Source organism: Bicyclus anynana, chromosome 9 (genome assembly GCF_947172395.1).
Source record: "Bicyclus anynana chromosome 9, ilBicAnyn1.1, whole genome shotgun sequence".
In the NCBI taxonomy this organism is placed as follows: domain Eukaryota; kingdom Metazoa; phylum Arthropoda; class Insecta; order Lepidoptera; family Nymphalidae; genus Bicyclus; species Bicyclus anynana.
In genome coordinates, this window is record NC_069091.1 from 10,266,423 (window position 1) to 10,290,727 (window position 24,305).

The 24,305-nt window shown below is 42.8% G+C and overlaps 1 protein-coding gene across 1 annotated transcript; it reads left to right on the forward strand.

Annotated features, from left to right (window-relative positions):
* The first annotated feature begins 111 nt into the window (after positions 1–111).
* Positions 112–22,673, forward strand: LOC112055094 (condensin-2 complex subunit D3). Its single transcript, XM_052883609.1, has 22 exons — positions 112–948; positions 2,262–2,422; positions 3,300–3,419; positions 3,575–3,718; positions 4,430–4,523; positions 5,566–5,699; positions 6,039–6,227; positions 6,993–7,154; positions 7,476–7,616; positions 7,840–7,992; positions 8,444–8,625; positions 10,313–10,469; positions 11,113–11,242; positions 11,645–11,725; positions 12,513–12,647; positions 13,250–13,424; positions 13,978–14,127; positions 15,438–15,571; positions 16,645–16,860; positions 19,458–19,531; positions 20,642–20,779; positions 21,586–22,673. Exons 1-22 carry the CDS (start codon positions 297–299, stop codon positions 21,799–21,801), a joined length of 3,738 nt encoding a protein of 1,245 aa, XP_052739569.1. The 5' UTR covers positions 112–296; the 3' UTR covers positions 21,802–22,673.
* Positions 22,674–24,305: the final 1,632 nt, after the last annotated feature.

A 24,305-nucleotide genomic window follows, 5' to 3' on the forward strand; every position in this document is an offset into this window, starting at 1 on the left:
TTACTAGATGGCGCTATCACAGGCGTTCCGAAAAAAGTTAGAGTGGCCTATCTATTTCCAATAATACACTGTAATCTTTGGTCTGTCGCGCCAAAGTCTATAGTGATCTGTGGTGCCAAATGCCAAGCTAAACGTCACTGTCGCCGTACCGCGCTAAAATAAAATAAAATAATTGTCAATTGGATTTGGAACTGATTGAAACGGAAGTAAATAACAATAACAAACAAAAATTAAGAGTACTATTGTAAGATTTTAGAGTTTAACAAATAAAATAACTATTCTTTGAAAGAAGAAACATGGAAGACGTTTTAGAAAAGTTCAGTGAATTGAGACTGGATTGTTTAGACGAAGAATGGGTCCAGGCAATATTTTATTCAGAATTCATGGAATTTGGTGAATTGCCCGATCAATATGCAAGTATTTTAGAATCTATTGAATTAAGAACTACTTTCCGAAGTATAATTAAAGTAATCAGTAAGTGGTTACTAAGCGAATCTGACGAGGAAAAGTCCTGGACGAATTTATCGGATAAAGTGAAACACCAAAACATGCTAGTTTCTTTAGCATACTACATACATTTAGGCGGCAAAAACGTTACTTCTAAGGAGCACAGAAACAATGCTATAATGGCCTGTCGTGTATACTACAAGTTACTCTCCATCCCTGGTTACAAGGCATACCATATTTATCATTCACAGTTATTCGCTCATTCTCTAGTATGCCTCAGTTATCCTAAATCGATGTGCGACAATGAAGATAACTATTTTAATACAAAGGAACTGACCCATGAAGTAAATTCAGTTATAAAAGAATTGGGTCCTTATGTAAGAGACTTGAGAGCTATTGTACAAGACTTACAATTAGGTCCAAATGATATGAACTTTGAAGATATTTTAAGTAACTTGGTAGACATTACTGGAGGTGCCATTGTTAACAAACTTAATATAGGTGAGTAATGCTAGTGATATTTTTGTTTTTTTATAAAATAACTAGCGGATGCCCGCGACTTCGTCCGCGTGAAACTCGATGTAAACTTTCAACTACCCCTACCCTACCCCTACCCTACCCCTCCCCTACCCTACCCCTACCCTACCTCTACCCTACCCCTACCCTACCCCTACCCTACCCCTACCCTACACCTACCCTACCCCTACCCTACCTCTACCCTACTCCTACCCTACCCTACCCCAACCCTACCCCTACCCTACCCTACCCCTACCCCGTTTGCTAATTATTATTAATATGAACTTTATGCAATAACAATAAAGCTCAAATTGACTACGTTTTAGTTACAAATCATTTGTATGTATAGTTTTTAATTAACAAATAAAATATAAGGGTTGATCGTAGAGGGGTGAAAATTTAGGGTTGTATGTATTTTTGTATGCTGTGTCATAAAAAAATAAAAACAAAAAATTTTGCCTAAAAAATAAAAAAAAAAATTTAGGGGTGGACTACCCTTAACATTTAGGGGTTTGAAAAATAGATGTTGGCCGATTCTCAGACCTACTAAATATGCACAAAAAATTTCATCAAAATCGGTCGAGCCGTTTCGGAGGAGTTCAATGTCGAACACCGCGACACGAGAATTTTATATATTAGATAGTTAACATGACAAGTACATGGTCTTTCTCATGTTTGTGGAGAAATGACAATTGGAAAAATATTGCCTATCACAGGGCAAAGTGTTCTAGAAAAATTGATGAACCTTACAATGTGCTGCCCAGGAGTATCAGTGCTGTAAAATTATAGGCACAAGGCTCTAACACTTTAGCTTGACATTGCATACAACATATAGAAAAAAAGAGATAAGAAATAGAGAAACCCAGTAGAAATATGTTGATAGTACTTCAGACAAAAACTGTGACATAGACATTTCTAGAATATTCTTGGTCTATTTATTGGTTTTCCAGTGTAAACATCACATAGTCTCCAATAGCTATTTATTAGAGACCAACCGAAACTGAATACAACAACCGACTACTTCCAAAATCAGTTTCAGTTTTGGCAAAAGGTTCTGCCTATTTTGTCCAAACCAAAACTGATTTTTGGCCGAAACTCGGCCTAAAGCAAAACTGAACCTTTGGTCAGACACTACTATATGTATATACTGCAGTATTCAGCCCACTGTCTGAAAGTGTCTTATTTTTTCCACTTTACTGCTTTTAATGATCATTATAAATAAGACTTATTAGATTAGATACATTAGAAGCAATTAAAAATATCTAAATGTTTAAAAGAATAACAATTATTTTCTTTAGATAAAATTGAATTGGGAAACATATCTAAAGTAATATATGATATTATCAACATATTAATATGTGATGCAAATGGGGACCCAAGCTCTGCTGCTATACAGTTACTATTCAAATGTTTATTGCCCAAATTTATTGCTGCATCACTGGATACTCGAAATGTCAATGTAAGTATTGTTTTGTATAAATTCTGTATTTTATACAATCAGCCTTTAGTCAATATACAAAAAAAAAAACAAAAGTCTTCGAACAGTGTGTGATGACCTATGGTTTCGAGACTTGGTCACTAACTAGCCTCATAGTCACAGCAGGCAAAGGAACGAGCTATGCTCTGAGTATCTGCATGATAAAATGAGAAGTGAAGAAGGAGATCTGCAGAATAACCAAAGTCATAGCTCAACGAGTTGCAAAGCTGAAGTAGCTATAGCAGGGCACATAGTTTAAAGAGTCAATGGATGTTGGAGTCTCAAGGTGCTGGAATGGTGACCCAGCACTAGAAAGCAGTGTTAGCTGACCCCTCAACAGGTGGACTGACAACAACAAGCAAGTTCCAGAGATTCACTGGATACAGACAGCTCAGGATTGATATAAAAGATGGTATTTCTTTCTTATTAATTTTTTCTATAAAATCCTCCAATAAAATATTGTTAAAAATGTCTAAAATGATGATTTTTTCAGCATACTTAATCTATACTTATAATATTATAAAGCGTAAGAGTTTGTTTGTTTGATTGAACACGCTAATCTCAGGAACTACTGGTCTGATTTGAAAAATTCTTTCAATGTTATATAGCCCATTTATCGAGGAAGGCTACATTTTATCCCCATATTTCTACGGGAACGGAAACCACGCGGCTTCAGCTAGTTTGATAATATTTGACTCTATTTAACAATGATTACCAAATGTTTATGATTATGACCTTAATGTTTGTGACATGGGGTGTAGCCCCACTAACTTTCTAAGTCCATGCCACTGCTGGACAATTTATAAAAACCTCAAAATTACATCCCTAATAATCATTCTTAATAAACACTTTGTTTTAGAACATTGTCAGAGCCTCATATGTAACTTATTCTGGCTTATTACTGACTAAGTACGGGAAAGCAGCTTTATCTGGATACACAGTGCTTTTGCAACATCTGTGTTATACTTCAGATGGACTTGTAAGTATTCAACATAATTTCTATTTACTCTATCACTTGTATCATTACTTAGAGTTAAAAATAACAATAATAGTAATAGTATTCCCCTGGAACTGCAGGTGAAACTGAGGCGTTTGCTAGTATACATTATACATGAATTTTACTAAAATTTTTAGGAGAAGGCTGAAGTTCGCTCTGCACGAGTATCTCTAGTAGTGGGTTTGATGAGCTTATTACCAAACAAGTCATACAAAAAAATTGTGAAATGGTTGATGACATTATCTACTACAGCAAAAGTTTCACATCGTCAAATTGCATTGGTAAGTTAGAATTCTATATTGTAAGAAACAAATCTACTTATTGTTTCCTCTTTTATTAATTTATTAGCCTATTTTTATTTTAAACTAGCGGACGACCGCGACTTCGTCCGCGTGAAACTCGATGTAAACTTTCAACCCATATTTCACCCCTTTCTATTAATATTTTCGCATGTTTCCTATTAATAGTCCACTAGTCATAAAAAAACCTTCAACCCCTTATTTACTCTGTAATGATCACTTTTTATTATTATTATTAACAACCCATATTCGGCTCACTGTTGAGCACTAGTCTCAGAATGAGAGAGTTTTGGCTAATAGTCTACCACGCTGGCCTAATGCAAATTGGCAGACAAAATTCCTATGTGCAGATTACCTCACAATGTTTTTCTTTCACTATTTGAGAGACATGATATTTAATTTCGTAAAATGCACATAACTGAAAAGTTAGAGCCATGCCACGGAGCGGATTCGAACTTACGTCCTCCGATTCGAAGGCAGCTATAAATGGTCACTATCACAAGATAATGGTAGTTGACACTGATTTTACATGCTCTCCAACGCAAAACCTCTGGCAACCAATCCACTTTTACTGTTGAGAATTTATCCTAATATTACATAACCTCGTCTAAGACTAACCATTAGAACATTAAAGCAGTTTTTTAGAAATATACAATGGATATCCGTGTGTCTGGATTTTATTACAAATTTCAGGAAATGTTGGCAAAACTTCTTAACAATGAACCTGAAGAGCCTAAACCCACACAGCCCAAAGAAAATAATGTAGCAGAACCAACTGAAGGTGAAGGTCAATATTTTTTCATTTAAGTAAACTCGCGATAAACTTGAAAAATCCTGAACCGATTTTCACGCGGTATTCACCAATAGATAGAGTGATTCATGAGGAAGGTACAGATCTTCTGTAAATTTTATAAAACATCACTAGACGCCACGGGGTTTCACCTGAATAGTTCCTGTTCCCATAGAAGTACGGTGATAAAATATAGCCTATTGTGACGTGACGGGTAACAGTGAATGTACCATAATTTTGTAGTAGAGGAAAACACTTTGAGCAGGACACAGGACTTGTGACCTTGGGAGTAGTCTTAAGGGATCCCTTTAGAATGCAACTACACTCACCTTCCTGCCAAACATGTTTCTTTATGCCCGCACTAAATAATTTATGATCAATAATTACAACACAAAACGTTATTGCACAGAATCACTAACGCGACTCAGTTGTTTGTTAGGCAGCGTGAACACCGTCACGCTGTCTAACAAACAACTGAGCTCAAGTCATCAAATACCCGCTTATTTAAACCAACACTGGAACCTATAACACTAAAGCACCTGGGGATAGTGTAGCTTCCGAACAGTGAAAGAATTTTTCAAATTGGTTCAGTAGTTTTGGAGCCTATTTAATGCAAACAAACAAACAACTAAATCTTTCCTCTATATCATCAAAGGACGTCCACGGCGTTTACGAGCGTTAACATTTCAAATAACTCGGATAGTTGAGAGTTGAGAGTGTCAGAAAAAGTCAAGCCTCCTGAAAGCTTTCATCGAAAATGCTGCCGTTCAAAATACAACCAAACAATAAGCCCTTTTTATAGATCTACAAAAATGTCTGCGCTGGCGCATATCGGTACTTTAAGGATAGCTTACCATTGTCTTTAAAAATATGGTCACATAATAAAAGCTTACACCAATTTACTCGCTGTCGAAAGAAATTACGGGCGTACGCTAGTTGCGAATAAATTAAAAAATAATAAATGAGTCCCGTGTAGGTACTATTTTAAAATATCTAATAATAATAAAACAAAAAATACTTTTCTTATGTATTATTGTAGCAAACAATGACCAGGCACCTGCAAATCCAGAATCAACTGTGAATCCTACTGATGAACCACAACCAGGTCCTTCAGGAACACAAGATGTTTTAACTGAAGATGAAAGTAGTCAAGAACTGCCTGCACTTGAAAATGTAATGTATTGTATTGTATTTTTTTTTGGCAACAATTTTTCGGGAGCAATGAAATCTAGCCTTAATTTGTATTATTAAATAGCTAGAATTCTATTTAATAGAGGCGAAAGATTTATAGAAATCTAGAATTTCATTTTTAGTCATATTTTAAACAATCTTACTGATTTTCAACAATATCTAAATGGACCGTACTATAATAACCATTACTAATAACCGTACTATTGCTATTTTTTTTGTTGGTTGACACTTAAAAAGGGCCTATAATGAACGATCTCCTTTTTGACAACTCGACCACCCTATTCTACCAGGAATTTTTGAAAATGTTAAACTGAACACCAGGAAGACATAACAGAGGAGGATGTAGCGGGTCTCCTCCGCCAGCGCTCGCACACCGTGTCGCACGGCGCCGTGCTGCGCGCCGTGTACGACTGCGTGTGCGACGTGTCCAGCACGATGCGCACGCGCGCGCTGCTGCTGCTCACCGAGTGCCTCGCCTCAGACTACCCGCCCATGAAGGACGCCATCAAGGTGACACTCACAGGAATAAGGACTAGCGGACGCCCGCGACTTCGTTCGGCATTAGACCTCTTTAATCCGGCCCTATCGCAAAATCTGTTCTTAGTGGATACCTACTAACTATAAATTACCTCCCTGCCATATTTCAGCTTTGTACCATCAAGCGGTTTTCGAGATTTACGAGAGAGACCTTTCGCATTTATATATTAAGTTGACAGTTTTTGTCCCACCCATGAAACTGGGCATGGTTTGAAGGTTATAGGATACTTTTTTTGCGAAAATAAAGTCAAAAGGGGGTGAAATAGGGGTTGAAAGATTGTATGGAAAGTCCCTCATGAAAAATAGGAAATGTTATGTGATTCAAGAATATTTAAAATAAACCCCTAAAGGGTTAAAAAGGGTTCGAAGTTATTTCAATTCTAAAGTTCTCTACGAGGTGAGTTCTCACTGTTGCTGAATTAATGAGATTTGATTTGCACAAAAAAACGAGTGGTTTGACCACTGCACCACACAACTGAAATAAAACTTCTTGTTTCAAAAATAAAAAAAAAACTAAGCGCCAGGCATAACTGCATCGCAACAGGTTCTTGAAGTGTACAAAAAGGGATTGTTTCAAAGTTCTCTAAGAACACCATCTACTGGTAGTTTAAAATAACGTACACCATGCCTGTAGATGGCAGCAAGCATCGCTCGATTACAATGTTCTTAATGCATTTGCCAATTCAAGTTAAGGATATTCAAGTGTTACTTCAATAAATAAATAAATTAATTATGAAGGAGTTCAACGGCGACGGCGAGGTGTCGCGGCTGGCGGGCTTGGGCGCGCGGTGCGTGTGCGACGAGCGCGCGGTCGTGCGCAAGGCGGCCGTCGGGTTGGTTCATCGCCTCACCCTCGTCGCTGCCGACGCGGGCAGAGCGCCGCGAGCGTCAGACTACGCGGTGAGTGCACTAGGTGTCGCGGCTGGCGGGCGTGGGCGCGCGGTGCGTGTGCGACGAGCGCGCGGTCGTGCGCAAGGCGGCCGTCGGGTTGGTTCATCGCCTCACCCTCGTCGCGGCCGACGCGGGCAGAGCGCCGCGAGCGTCAGACTACGCGGTGAGTGCACTAGGTGTCGCGGCGGGCGGGCGAGGGCGCGCGGTGCGTGTGCGACGAGCGCGCGGTCGTGCGCAAGGCGGCCGTCGGGTTGGTTCATCGCCTCACCCTCGTCGCGGCCGACGCGGGCAGAGCGCCGCGAGCGTCAGACTACGCGGTGAGTGCACTAGGTGTCGCGGCGGGCGGGCGAGGACGCGCGGTGCGTGTGCGACGAGCGCGCGGTCGTGCGCAAGGCGGCCGTCGGGTTGGTTCATCGCCTCACCCTCGTCGCGGCCGACGCGGGCAGAGCGCCGCGAGCGTCTGACTACGCGGTGGGTGCACTAGGTGTCGCGGCTGGCGGGCGAGGGCGCGCGGTGCGTGTGCGACGAGCGCGCGGTCGTGCGTACGTGCGTCGTATATATAATTAATATATATGTTAAATAACATTTTTATGAAGAACGGATAGCGTGCGTGGAACTCCATAGAAATTGCAAAGAAACATTTCCTTCTGTGCCATAATATATGTTTTTGAAATCGTAATGGCTAATGCCGTAGATACTGATGGGGCTGTGCCGGGACGCGAGTATCGTGGTGCGCGTGGCGGCCATCAGCGCCCTGGGCGAGCTGGTGATCCACCAGCCGTGCGAAGAGGCTATAGACGCGTTCCTCAACGGCCCGATGCACCAACTATCCGATCCGGAAACCAAGGTATAATATATTTTTTATATGATTTAACATTTTCCTCTAAAGGTTTAAATAAAATCCGCTAGATACAGCACCGAAGGATGTACAAATCGATATATGACCGTCAAATTATAGTAAGCGACACTTTTTTCGTTAGTGTCAATTATAGTATAACTGACATTTTCAAACGGTAAAAATTGTAAATTAGTTTTACTATACCGATATAGTAAAACCTATAACGATTTGAGAGGGGGGGGGGGGGTTTAATAGAGAATAGAGTGTGAGGCTTTTGCCGTGGCCAGTTACCACCCTACCGAGAAAGGCGTTTCATTCCCCTCCTAACAAGTTAACCCGCTTCCATCTTAGATTGTGTCATCACTTACCATCAGGTGTGATTGTAGTTAAGGGATAACTTGTAAAAAAAAAGTTTAAATATCCTATTATGCTATGAATTTCATGTTAACATTTTCTATAGATTCAAGATCAAGTAGTGGCACTCATCGGCGATATAGTTATAAATCGTATTGAAAAATACGACGCAAATAAACAAGAAGACTCTTTGCCTTGGCTGTTCTTGTCGGGTATAGCGAAACACAACATGAAGAGGCATCTGCAGAAAGCTTGCGCGTTACTGCTCAAGTCATCTGGCTGTATAAAGTAAGTGAAAGCCTATTTATAGTGCGACATATAAGAGTAGAAGTTAATAGAACTGGAACTAACAAACTCGCTGTGTGGCAACAGGTAGGGGCACATAGTTCGAAGAGCCGATGGACGTTGAGGTCGCAAATTCCTTCGTAACACTCCCGGTCTGCGGGGACCGGGAGGGGGGACAGACATACATGACAGTAGTATGACAGATAAACCTATAAGTGATGCACCCCACTTCCAGCCTTTGCCCGGTTGCACGACTTTATCCTCGGGCAGTCCTTCCCTCCCCGTCGCCCGCATATCATTGGAGTATCATCAATGAACTTGCCTAGCTATAGTTTAGGTTTTAGCCGCGCTACTTCTTTGGCGCGGAGTGTATCAAGGTAGTAGCAGTCCTAATTGGATGGATTGTCCTAATTGGAGGACAAACAGAGTGGTTACGATAAGAACGACAATAAGTGACTACAGCGCCCTCATTTATTTTCTACTCTATGGTGTCGCACTATACACGATATCATTAACCATCAAATTAATTTAGTAACGTTCAAGTAACAATTAATATATTGTGTTGTCTCTTATAATATGCATCTCTCTTGCTTCGAAGTGGCGAAAACATGCAACTGTAAGTAATTTATTCTTTTTATTTTATTTTATAGCTAGCAGAACTTTACGGTTTAACCCGCGTTGTTTCCATTCCTGTAGGAATAAGGGGATAAAATATAGCCTATAACACTAATGGTGTAGCTTCCCGACAGTGAAAGAATTTTTCAAAGCGGTTCAGTAATTTCCGAGCCTGTTCAATGCAAACAAACAGACAATCAAATATTTCTTTATTAATATATCATTCCTCCTCCTTAATCCGGTTCTGAGGTAAAGTCCGTTTTAAGCGTTTTCGGGGTTCAATCCCTACATGCAAAGTGAGGATGATTTTTTTATCGTCTATCCCAGTGATTCCCAAAGTTGTCTATATCGACACCATCTATGACAACCTGCAAGGGGTCTACATCAGCGAAAAAAAATTTGGGGTCCATGAAATGAAAATGAGGGTCCACGATAGTGGATCTCAACACATACACTGATAGTACCTATTATAGAATATAGCGAGGAAATTTTTAATTTCCTTTCCATCGTCATACCTAGTGGAAAAAGGGTCCAGCGCTATCTCCTAACGAAAAAAAGAAACAGACTGGACATCATTAGCCGAGGAGATCTAAGATTAACCTACAAAATTGACGCCAAATGTTGATAATTTATTATTAAAGCATCAGGTTCATCCTTCTCACTAAAAATATTGACTTATTGCTTATGTTATTTTGTTTATAGTTTATTTATGTTTATTTAATGTTACGTATATTTTACATAACGGATTTGATTTTGAGTTGCTTTAATTTAAATTCAATTAATAAATGTATAAATTAATATGTGTTTTTACTTTAAGTTTTTAACACTAAACTTCACTACAGTTAGAAATTTACAGGAAATCAATATCAGCTAGTAGGGGGTCTACCCAACACGGAAAAACATAGCAAGTTTGGGGAACTCTGGTCTATCCCATGGTGTATCGTTATCGGTATTTTTGTGCATTACATAAGAGATTAAGGCTCAGTCCAGAAAGGGCGAATTTGCCGCGATTCTTTCGCGCGCATTCGCCCTTTTTAATTAATATTGTTAATGTGGGAGTGTTATTATTTTTCAGTCATCGTTTAGTGGATTTGCTGAGCACGCACTTGGGCGTAGTGAACGACGCGCGCGACCTGCAGTGTCTCATCCTACTCGTGAGCGTGTCGCGCCACTTGAAGTACTCTGACGTTGGTTTCCTGCTGGACTACTACTACAGCCTGGTGGATAGGCAGGCGAGTTGTAGTTTACTAAATAATTAATCAATTATATGTTTCATTTATTATTTTTATGGTAAAATCTATGGAATAGCTTAGAATTTTAAATATTTTTTTTTTAAATAATTTGACATCCTTTTTTTAATTCGGAGGGAAGTTCGGATCAGGTCCGGGGCATGCATCTCCAATTTTCCAGTTATGTGCATATTATGGGATTAAATATCACGTGTCTCAAAACGGTAAAGGAATAACATCGTGAGGAAACCTGCATACCTGAGATTATTTTAGATTTTATAGACTCGTGGAGGTTGGAGGAGACTCAAGTTCAACACTGAGCCTAATATGGGTTGATATTTTTTTGTTATTGTTATATTAAATGTTATAATATTAAATAACATTATAGCACATCACTATAAACGTTTCGCAACACTATAAGCCGCGGCGCCCGCGCGTCGCGCATAGGCATTAGGCAGTCGTCTACAACGTTGAATAGCGAACGGACGCACTCCACGACAACACTACACGATATATAAATGCAAAAATCACTTAACTAATCCTTAATCACTAAGTAAACTTGATGATTTTTTTAATGATGATGTTGATGAAAAATTTTTTTTTTTTTCAAAAATAGGTGTAATAGCATGTTCGTTATATGTCACAGGACCGCGACCCGCGACTGCTGCCACTGACTCTAGAGTTGCTGGGCGTGTGGTCGTGCTGCCTCGGCGACACGGAGCGACGCAATCTGCGCGAGCATTTGGTGGCGAGACTGGCCGCCGCTGTTGATGATGGTGTGTTCTGGACAGACGAACGGGCGTTTGCTAGTAATGATAATAAAAGTTCAAGTATAGCTACTAGCGGATGCCCGCGACTTCGTCCGCGTGGAAATCAATGTGAACTTTAAACCACTATTTCACCACTTTAGGGGTTCTATTAAAAAAAATCTTGAATTACATTATTTAAATTATATTTTTTTATGATTAATGAACTAATTTTTAAAACTGTAACTCTAAAAAAACGACCCTATTTTACCCCCTTCTATTTTTATTTTAGGTTCAAAAAGTACCCTATGGTCCCATTTACCATTATTCATCTTGATCGGTTCAAACGTTTAGCCGTAAAAAGGTAGCAGACAGACAGACAGACTTACTTTCGCATTTATAATATTAGTATAGATTTTGTTTCGCGCTAAGGTTGCCGGACGACCATCGCGTCGCTCGCAGCTCAACTGGACCCGGACAACCTGCTGTGGGCCAACGAGCTGTTACAATTGCGTAAGTTATACTTTGGATATTAAGATCTCGTTTTTTTAGCTAAAACTTTATACGCACGCTTTGGGGATAAAACTGGTGAATGCGTTACGAAAAGTGTAATCGAAATGAAACATCGTTAAATTTTAAAAGCGCCATCTGTGGTAACACTGCTGAACCATGACATAACACAAGTAAATCCGTAAGTACCTATATAACGGCTTAATTGTGAACTAACTAGTGGTTGTGAAGTAAAGCAACACGAGAGATGGCGTTGATAAACACTACTAATTTTAAGTTTTTCATTCTCATACATCGTCGTCGTTATCAACCCATATTCGGCTCACTACTGAGCTTGAATCTCCTCTCAGAATGAGAGGGGGTAAGGCCAATAGTCACACATAACTGAAAAGTTGGAGGTGGACACCCCAGACCGTATTCTAATCCACACCCTCCGGAATCGGAGGCACCAATATCCACTGGGCTATCTCGGTATTCTCATACATGAAATATTATTTTTTTTTTTTCAATTCTGTTGGGCTAACTTTTTATTTTAAAAAACAAATGTGGGAAGTGAATAAAAAAATTAATCATCTAATCCGGGTGCATTTTAATTAGGCAACTTGTTTGAAGTGTGTCGGTAGAATATTTAGTAGTGTAGACCATTTGTTATTGTTTCCACGAAATTCGACGTAAACAAGGCAATAAAATTTCTCATCTCAAATGGTAAACAACCCGACATGGGCGAGCGATTATGAACCCCATGTCTGTAGTAATACGGTTGTACGTAACAATATAAATAAATGAACAGTGGAGCGGCGCGCAGTGAGCGGCGGCTCGGTGGCGGAGTGGGTGCGCGCCGCAGACATCTCGCTGGTGGCGCCCGCGCCGCCCTCCGCGCACCTGCTGCGACTGTTCCTGGCCGCGCTCGCCGACCCGCCCAGAGGTACGCACTGCCACTTGTGTGACTGACCATTGACTGTGACTACAAATCCAAAATTCAAATTCAAATTTTAAATTGTAATTCTAAATTTAAATTCAAATTCGAAATTCAATTAGGCTTAGTTTACAAGCACTTTTGGGACGTCGAGATATGACATAATTTATTTTAATGGTAGTAATTACAGTCGAAAACTTAAAAATTAAAGGTACGAGGGTTCCAAACAACCTTATATACTGCCAATTTTGTAACTGGCCATTGTCTGTGACTGCATCCTTACCCACTGCCACTTGTGTGACTGGCCATTCTCTGTGAGCATCTCAGACCAATTACCTTAAATATTTTTGATGTGTGAGTTTACTTCGTCCCCCTCAAAAAACGACAGACTATTTTGTTGTTGAATTGGAGTTCGATACAAGTCCAATAGAAGGTCTCGCCTTAAGTATAGAAAACACCTGTTACCAAGCGACGGCTTCAGCGACCGTGCCACTACAAGTGTGAGTTACACATTTCTACTGTTATATTCACGCGTACACAACATTTCTCGTGTCTTGTTATTAAATTTTCTGTGACGATGAGTGTACTTAATGCGAACACATTTTCCGTAGAGTGGTCGGATGCGGAGCGCGGGGAGTGCGTGGTGGGCGCGGGGCGGTTGTGCCTGCGTTCGCGCGAGTCGGCGGTGCTGCTGGCGCCGCCTCTGGCCGCGCTGCTCAAGGACGCGTGCGCGCCGCTCTGCGCGCGACACAACGCGCTGCTCGTGCTCACCGACATCTGCACCAGGTGACACATTCTAAGTATAGTGGTTGGACGCGGAGCGCGGGAAAGTGCGTGGTGGGCGCGGGGCGGCGGTGCTGCTGGCGCCGCCCCTGGCCGCGCTGCTCAAGCACAACGCGCCAATTATTGTATAGGACCTACCTCGCTTGACGTTACTTTTCTGTCAAAGTATATGATCAATCTATCGTGACTACGAGTGCGATACGGGTCCTTCTATAATTGGTCTGAGGCACCAGGAGATATATGCCATAGAGCCATGTAATATATCAACCAATCAATCAATTTATTTATTTGCAGATACATGCATTATATCAGGTGGTCGGTAGATGTCGATGGTAAATGTATCTTGCCAATTTCGCATGCAAATTATTTATTAAGTTTTTAATGATCAAGACAGCGTCAAAAATATACCGTCGAGCGATTTAGTATTTCGACCCAATGTTCCAGTTCCATTTAACTGCATCGTCACTTACAATCAGCTGAGATTATAGGCAAACATTGTTTTGCTATAAAATTAAAAAAAATATAATATAAAACCATGCCTTGTACTTTTTTTTAGATACTCGTGTATTGTGGAGCCGCTGCTGGAGTCGGTGTGCGGTTGTCTGGAGACGACGACGGTGGCGCTGCTGCGCCGCGTGGCCGCGCGCTCCATCACTACGCTGCTACTGTCTGGATATCTGCGCTTGAGAACGCCGCTTTACTATAAGTCAGATTTAAATGCAAATAATTATAATATATTGAACATATATACATATTTTCAAACAAAAAACGGAGAGAAGATTATCAATTCGCAAACCTTTGCCGATTTTAATAATTCTTTCATTATTGGATTGGGTATAATTCTAAGTTGCTCCTACATAAATTTGTAAAAAAAATCCAAACCTGTATCCCCAGTGCTACAATGGTTAATAAAGTTCAGTTGTATACAATACTTTTTCTGCGACTGTAATAAAAATAAATATGATAAAATACAACGTGGTATATAATATATATGTGTGGGCAAATCTCCTGCTTCCACGCGAATGGATCAGGGGCCCATCAACTGATCAAAGTGGGAAATTCGTAATTCGGCGTTGCACTGCGAAACGAGAGCCTTCAAAGAATTGGTTATATAGGCAATGACTACTTACGGTTGAAATGTCGCGAGTTGACCTGGGTTGGTCGACCCCAGCTGACGGGCTAAGAAGAGTAGGTTATGTGTCTAGTGTAGGTGGATACTGGTGTGTTCTATGTATTACCCATCTGCAGGCCACAGCAATCCGCTTCCAGCTCTATGCCCTTCAATGTCCAGAATAATTTTATCGTCCACTACCGCGGCAAAGTTAGTTGCACACGCGCTTACCTTCGTCAAGAAGGTTACAACTACATGTCTCAACGCAACAAGAAATGGACATACGGAAACCAAAAATCACAAATTCTCCCACATAACTACACGCGTTTTGCTACAGCGGTCAGCCATAGACAACTTCAAAAAAAATGGCGGCCGCAGCGCGCGCGCCACAATGATGTCCGCTCATTTTTCAAAGTTCGCGGCGTAAACAATATATAATTGGCGTTGGGCCTGGCCTTTTTGATTTGTATCAGCGTGGCTTCCTAGATTTTGAGATTTTGCTTCTTCTAAAAAAGAAGGAAGGTAGGAAGTAGGCTGTATTTTAGTAGTAAACATCACGAAACTATTTAAAAATTTAAAAATAGTTAGTTATGCCACTGTCATGTCATGTAATGTAATGTAATGTGATGAGTGCCATTGTAGCACGAGTGATTTTTGTGCAATGATGCGAAGCCGAATTACACAATAGACAGCACGAGTTCTACAATAGCTGATTACGTGCAGTGGCATACGTGACGTCATAAAACAGTTAAAATATAGACCATCGTGACCGACAGCGTTTTGGCTCGTACTGTCAAAAAATATTTAAAAATTATAAATTTTATGTAGGTATTCATGTGTAGAATTTAAGACCCTTAAAAAAAAGTGTCAATTAGCCTTGAGACCTCAAAGCTGTGGTGTGGCAGGTACTGCGCGCTGCTGGCGGACGAGGAGCCCGACGTGCGCGAGCCGGCCGAGTACTACGTGTCGTGCTGCCTCACCGTCGACGCCATCTACCACCACTTCGTCGACTGCGTGCTGCACTACAACCAGGACTCGGGTAAGGGAACGCAGCTTCGTTTCTACCCATCGCCAAACAAAACAAAAAAAAATGTATGTCAGCTCCGACGCGCGAATGGAGTATACTTGTAAGGTTTTTACTAGTAGGTTAGAGAGCTTGAAATAAAAGGCGATTTATCGTATGGAAATGCAATATCGAATGTATTTTCGTATTATTAATATTTACAATTTTAGCTATGCAAATCTGCGAACACACGTTAGTAATAAAACCACGATTGACCAATCACGCGGAACAGGTTTTTCGCTGTGTGATATAAAACTGCTTCGTATGCTTCAGTCCAACCTAAAACTCCACGCAGAGATGTCGTCTATTGACGATCAACGAGGTGCTACATATATATCTCGGCGCACGACGAGCGATCGCTCAGTCTGCGGCAGCGTGCCTCGGCGAACGGACGTGTATGCACAATATGTCGTAGTACGGTATGCATGTAGGCCACTACATACTCTTTCAGATCGACTGTCTAAATAAGTGTATGTTGCGCAGAATAGGTTGCGCACAAAAACGTGGCATATATATCGTGGCATCGCCTATAGGAGCATCAACTGATGAACTTGAAAAAAAATATTGGTTATGTCTATCTGCTCTTTCAGTTCTCAGACAAATACTTAAATCTATCTATACTTATAATAAATCTGTAGAGAGTAATATATTTCCAAGATAACTATCAGGGGGAGATTAGTGATCGATACTGATGCCAAAAACGCAATCAGTAAAATTTTTGTCTGTCTGTCTGTATGTTCGTTATAGAAACAAAAACTACTCAACGGATTTTAACGAAATTTGGTACAATTATTCTTCATACTTCTGGGCAGGTTATAGTATACTTTTCATCACGCTACGATCAATAGGAGCAGAGCAGTAAAGGGAAATGTTGGGAAAACTGGATAAGTTACTCCATTTATAGCGATACTCCTAAGGGCTGAATTAAAGAGGTCTAAGGGCGGACGAAGTCGCGGGCATCCGCTAGTACTGCATATAACTTTAGCAAATAATTAAAGTAACTTTGTTCGTGTGTCACCAAGTAGTTATAACAAATATTGTTTGTCCAGAGAGCATATCGTTCGATGCGCGGCAGCTCATCTACGACGTGATGCTGCAGCGCATGACGCTGGTGCAGAAGCTGAACGTGCAGTGCCGGCTGGCGCGCGACGTGCTGCAGCACGCGGCCGACGTGTGCGACGAGGGCGACGAGCTGCCCGAGCGCCTCAACGCGGCGCTGCTGGACACCATCACGCTGCTGTGCGGCCCCAGGATGAAGTTGCCAAGTGAGCGAAACATTCATACGACGTGATGCTGCAGCGCATGACGCTGGTGCAGAAGCTGAACGTGCAGTGTCGGCTGGCGCGCGACGTGCTGCAGCACGCGGCCGACGTGTGCGACGAGGGCGACGAGCTGCCCGAGCGCCTCAACGCGGCGCTGCTGGACACCATCACGCTGCTGTGCGGCCCCAGGATGAAGTTGCCAAGTGAGCGAAACATTCATACGACGTGATGCTGCAGCGCATGACGCTGGTGCAGAAGCTGAACGTGCAGTGCCGGCTGGCGCGCGACGTGCTGCAGCACGCGGCCGACGTGTGCGACGAGGGCGACGAGCTGCCCGAGCGCCTCAACGCGGCGCTGCTGGACACCATCACGCTGCTGTGCGGCCCCAGGATGAAGTTGCCAAGTGAGCGAAACATTCATACGACGTGATGCTGCAGCGCATGACGCTGGTGCAGAAGCTGAACGTGCAGTGCCGGCTGGCGCGCGACGTGCTGCAGCACGCGGCCGACGTGTGCGACGAGGGCGACGAGCTGCCCGAGCGCCTCAACGCGGCGCTGCTGGACACCATCACGCTGCTGTGCGGCCCCAGGATGAAGTTGCCAAGTGAGCGAAACATTCATACGACGTGATGCTGCAGCGCATGACGCTGGTGCAGAAGCTGAACGTGCAGTGCCGGCTGGCGCGCGACGTGCTGCAGCACGCGGCCGACGTGTGCGACGAGGGCGACGAGCTGCCCGAGCGCCTCAACGCGGCGCTGCTGGACACCATCACGCTGCTGTGCGGCCCCAGGATGAAGTTGCCAAGTGAGCGAAACATTCATACGACGTGATGCTGCAGCGCATGACGCTGGTGCAGAAGCTGAACGTGCAGTGCCGGCTGGCGCGCGACGTGCTGCAGCACGCGGCCGACGTGTGCGACGAGGGCGACGAGCTGCCCGAGCGCCTCAACGCGGCGCTGCTGGACACCATCACGCTGCTGTGCGGCCCCAGGATGAAGTTGCCAAGTGAGCGAAACATTCATACGACGTGATGCTGCAGCGCATGACGCTGGTGCAGAAGCTGAACGTGCAGTGCCGGCTGGCGCGCGACGTGCTGCAGCACGCGGCCGACGTGTGCGACGAGGGCGACGAGCTGCCCGAGCGCCTCAACGCGGCGCTGCTGGACACCATCACGCTGCTGTGCGGCCCCAGGATGAAGTTGCCAAGTAATCGAAACATTCATACGACGTGATGCTGCAGCGCATGACGCTGGTGCAGAAGCTGAACGTGCAGTGCCGGCTGGCGCGCGACGTGCTGCAGCACGCGGCCGACGTGTGCGACGAGGGCGACGAGCTGCCCGAGCGCCTCAACGCGGCGCTGCTGGACACCATCACGCTGCTGTGCGGCCCCAGGATGAAGTTGCCAAGTGAGCGAAACATTCATACGACGTGATGCTGCAGCGCATGACGCTGGTGCAGAAGCTGAACGTGCAGTGCCGGCTGGCGCGCGACGTGCTGCAGCACGCGGCCCCAGGATGAAGTTGCCAAGTGAGTCTATATTTTGCTCACTGCTGAGCACGGCATCCCATCAGGATGAGAGGGGTTAGGCCTTAGTCCACCACGCTGGCCCAATGCTACAGACTTCACACACGTAGAGAATTAAGAAAATTCTCAGGTATGCAGGTTTTCTCACGATGTTTTTCCTTCGCCGTTTAAGACACGTGATATTTAATTTCTTAAAAAGCAAACACAACTGAAAAGTTGGAGGTGCATGCCCCGGACCGGATTCGAACCTACGCCCTCCGGAATCGGAGGCAGATGTCATATCCACTGGGCTACCACGACTCTTATTATGTCGTGGCTTACCAGTGGTAAAATAATTTTTAAAATCGGTTCATTATTTCCAGAGATTAACCCTACAATATCACAAACTGAACCTCTCTATTAGTATAGATAATTACACACGATTTTATAATATTATCATTCACTTGGTGCCATCCTCAGAAGGAAGCGGATAATATGCGCTACCACACTCTCAGACTAATTACATAAGGACCTGCCTCGCTAGACGTAACTTTTCTGTCAAACTATATGATCAATGATCTAATGCAATTATAAAAACTGTCTATAGAATCGATGTTTCAACAACTTCTAGTTTAGTATAAGATGCTCTGCAGATAAATCTAAGCTCGTATTCCTCGAAAAATTACGTATAATTTCGTTCGTGAACTTGTGTGCCATATTAGTCCTCATGTAATTAGTCTGACTCCACAACACGTCTAATTTGTGGGTAGTCAATAATTTATGGGAAAGTACAAAATAATTGCGAACTAATTTTGGTATGTGGTCGTGGGTTCGATCCCATCGGCTGGGCCGGTTGTTTTCTTAATTGGTCTCTGTCTGGCTGGTGGGAGGTAACCACCCTTCCGACAAAGACGTACCACCAACCGATGTAGCGTTTCGGTACGATGTTGTGTAGAAGGGGTGTGGTGTTTCATCTTCCTAACAAGTTAGCTCGCCTCCATCTTAGATTACATCATCAATTACCATCAGGTGAGATTGTAGTCAAGGGCTAATTTCTAAAGAATAAAAAAAACTAAACAGTAAATTACGTATTGTTTTAGAAAAACCTGATAAAAGTGGAGACGCAGACATTGACGAAATACAAGAAAGAGTAACCACCAACATAGTGTCCCATGTAAGTTATATTGTGATACTACTTATACTTTAATTATAATGCACACAACTAAAAAGTTTGAGGTGCGTGCCCCGGACCGGATTCAAACCCACACCCTCCGGAATCGGAGATAGAGGTCATATCCACTGAGCTATCACTCGCAAGAATTTAAGAAATTCAGTATTGCGTGTCTCAAACGGTGAAGGAAAACATCGTGAGGAAACCTGCGTACCAGAGAATTTTCTTAATTCTCTGTGTGTGTGAAGTCTGCCAATCCGCATTGGGCCAGCGTGCCCTAGCCCTGCCCAGCCTAACTCCTCTCATTCTGAGAGGAGATTCGAGCTCAGCAGTGAGCCGAATATGGGTTGATAATAATGACTCCATAGGCTATTAGAATGTTTAATATGTTGCTCGTTCGATAACCATACGCATATTCACATGACTCAGTTTTTGACTCTAGTATTTACCTACAAATCTCACCATATTTGGTGAATTTTAAATTTGATATATTAATGACATTGCAGCTGATTTGATTTGTTACAAATCTCGACATTACAGGAATTTAGACTGAGGTATTGATTGGATTGATTTTTCCATCTATGAATTTTCTTTTTGCCCTAGACTTTCACGGAGAAAGAAAAGGTATTAATGTAGACTATATGTTGTTTATAGTAAAAAAAAAATTATTAAATTAAATGTGTTTATGTGTGTAGAGTAAAAAATATTCTTATAATCTTTCTGGACCCTTCGCTCGCGGAACTTACCTTATATATTGATTATTTTATCTCAGTACATACACATTTACACATTATGCTTCTAATCAACATTAAAAAGGGGATAGATTTGTAACGAATAACATCAAACTACTGTACTGATTTGCAAAATTCTTTCACCAATAGAAAGCTAAATTATGAGGGAATAAATAGGCTATATTTTATATACCATATTCTACGAACTACGACGCGAGTGTAACAGTGAGGTTCTGCCAATATCAATTTACGTAACACGTTGCGTTTCGTGATTTTTACACATGACAAAGATAAGTGTCAGTTCCATGTTGTGTTAAGCTAAATATTATATTAAACGCAACGTTGTCTTCGCTAGTAAATAAGCATATCATATAATGTACAGAAAATGAAGCGCACGGTGGCCGAAGTGCTGGTGCCCGCCGTGTTGCGTCTGTACACGCACATGCGCGCGAGCGGCGGTCAACTGGTCACCTACCTCGTGCACCTGGCCACAGACCTGCTCAACGACTACCGGCACGAGGTGAGTATCGTACCATATGAGAACATATAGGTACGTGTACAGACAATGAAGTGTTGCGTCTGTACACGCACATGCGCGCGAGCGGCGATCAACTGGTCACCTACCTCGTGCACCTGGCCACAGACCTGCTCAACGACTACCGGCACGAGGTGAGTATCGTACCATATGAGAACATATAGGTACGTGTACAGACAATGAAGTGTTGCGTCTGTACACGCACGTCGCGCGAGCGGCGGTCAACTGGTCACCTACCTCGTGCACCTGGCCACCGACCTGCTCAACGACTACCGGCTCGAGGTGAGTATCGTACCGTATGAGAACATATAGGTACGTGTACAGACAATGAAGTGTTGCGTCTGTACACGCACGTCGTGCGAGCGGCGGTCAACTGGTCACCTAACTCGTGCACCTGGCCACCGACCTGCTCAACGACTACCGGCACGAAGTGAGTATCGTACCGTATGAGAACATATAGGTACGTGTACAGACAATGAAGTGTTGCGTCTGTACACGCACGTCGTGCGAGCGGCGGTCAACTGGTCACCTAACTCGTGCACCTGGCCATCGACCTGCTCAACGACTATCGGCTAGAGGTGACTATCGTATGAAAACATATAGGTACGTGTACAGACAGTGAAGACGTCTGTACACGCATTACAAGATTGATAACATACAAAATTTTTAAATTATCTTTTCAATGAAAATCTCAACTTTTATTTGATAACGACATATTTCGGACCCTTATTCCACATATACGAAATTAAATTTGATATGAGTCAACTAGCCTATTAACACGTCCCCAACAGATCGAAGAGCTCATCGAGAACGACGGCGAGCTGGTGAAGAGCGTGCAGCAGTTCCAGGAGACCATCGGGCTGGAGACGTCGTTCGGCAACGCGCGCAACCTCGTCACCGCGTCCGGCGCCCTCAACGAGCCGGAGACGCCGCGCGCGCCGCGCAAGCGCCGCGGCTCCGCCTCCCGCCCTTCGCGCACGCCGCGGAAGCGTACATTGAGGATTTAATCACGCATAGTTTTTTTTTTATTTATATTAGCGGACGCCCGCGAGTCCCTACACCTACCCTATTACCACTTTACCACCCTATACCTCTATCCTATCCAAGTACCATATCCCATAGTGTAAGTAGTAGGCGCAGCGTTTTAGCGGCGCGTGCTGGCATACTTTAGGCTCAGTCCAGAAAGGGCGAATTCGCCGCGATTCTCTCGCGCGTTTTACGCGCGACCGTTACGTCCACAAGGTGCGTACCAACGCGCGAGCATTTGAGGAGGAATTCAGTACGAAATATTAAGTTCGCTCTAGAGTTCACGCAACAAGGCGACCCTAGTACCTCGACACGCGCGCAATACGCGCGAAATAAGCGCGTGTCGAGGGTCTTACGTAGTGCACGCGATTTACGCGCGTATTTTAAATTCGCGCGATGCTTGTGGACGCGATGTATTGATGTCTAGTATTTTGACAACGCGCGTATTTTGAATTCGCGCGATGCTTGTGGACGCGATGTATTGATGTCTAGTATTTTGACAACGCGCGTATTTTGAATTCGCGCGATGCTTGTGGACGCGATGTATTGATGTCTAGTATTTTGACAACGCGCGTATGAATTCGCGCGATACGATTCGCGACGAATTCGCCCCTTCTGGACAAGCTCAATCATATGAATATGATTGCATTACATTTACATCGATCTCAGTTTTTTAAGTTCAAGATTCTCAGTCTGACGAAAGATTTTGAATAAAAAAAAATATCTTGTAGGTATGTGAGATAAATAAAATCGTGCAATTAAAATTAAAGCTATGAAAATTATTGTTTAAAAAGAATTATTGTGTATTAGGATAAGCTAAGCACAAATAAATATTTTGTTATATATGTTAAAATGTGTTACTACTCTTCTACTACTACACTACTCTTGCTCAAAAACACTGTCATATTACCACTAGCGGGGCTAAACAAGCATTTCAGCCTCTAGGTTAGTTTTACAAGATTTTCCATTCACGGAAACAACGTACTAGGGTTAGAAATAAGAATAGTAGGAATAGTACAATAGACCAGAATAGAAATATAGACATGTCGAACGATACAGATACTATTTTCAAGTCGCTTAGATTAGTGCCCGAATTTGATGGTAATCCACATGTCCTGACGCGATTTATCAATCTGTGTGATCAATTAGTATTAACGCATTTTAAATCGGAGCCTGGTAACGATTTATCCAATTTGGCATTATTTAACGGCATCCTTAATAAAGTAACAGGACCGGCTGCTAGGCTTATAAACTCCTATGGCGTTCCAGATAACTGGCACGGTATCCGAAATGCACTAATTAATAATTTTGCTGATCAACGCGATGAGACCGCACTTTATAATGATTTATCCCTTCAGTGTCAAGGCAATAGTAGTCCCCAAGAGTTCTATGAAAGATGCCAAGACTTGTTCAGTACAATAATTACCTTTATTAGTCTGCATGAAACCATACCAACTACAGTCGAGGCGAAAAGGGTATTATATTCCAAGTTGACGCTACAAGCCTTCCTACGAGGACTAAAAGACCCACTAGGATCTAGGATTCGTTGTATGCGAAATAATTCTATGGAAAAAGCACTTCAATTCGTACAGGAGGAATTGAACACCCTCTATATTCAACAACGCAATGACGGTGGACCGCATAAGAAAGACTTGACAGACAGACAATTACCACCACCTACTATGAATTTTAGACTTCCTTTTAATCATTTTAACAATATTCCACCAGTAAAATCTTTTAACCCTCCAATGACACCGGGTTATAATAACATGCCTGGACCATCACGTCAGCATGGCATGACGAGCCAAGGTTCGCAAGGCTGGAGACCTGGTCCGAGCCTGGTACAACCACCAAGGGGTACAACACGTACGCAACAAATGTTCCGTGCACCCCCACCTAATTATAAACCGGGAAGTAATGTGTTCAGAATGCCTCCAAGACCTCAGCATCAGACATTCAATTATAACTCCCCGCGTCCTATGAGTGGTGTAACACCTTTTGTCCAGAGACAAATGCCGATGACTGGACACGATTGGAGACAGCATGGCAACCCGCCGCCATCTAACTATTTCAAATCTCGCGATGTAAATCTCAACGAGCTAGGTTATTTGTACGATTATGATAATGCCTATCTCGAATACGAACCTTATTACTATACATGCGAGCAATACCCTGAATACTATGAAGCGGATTGCGAGTACACTGATAGCATGACAGTAGAGGAAGTAGAGGACCCTTCTTCTACACAGGAGGATTTTCAGAAGCGTCCCAATACAGACAAGCAAAAATAGAAATAAATTTGCAAACGCAAAGACAGCTTATGTATGTTCAGATAAAAGATCCACCTCTTAAAATCTTGATCGATACGGGTGCAAATCAATCCTTTATAAGCCCGCAAGCTGTCCAAACTTATTTCTATAATTGGCCTTTAAACTATGAACCATTCGAAGTAACAAATTCAAATTTTACGAGTTCACATAATCAT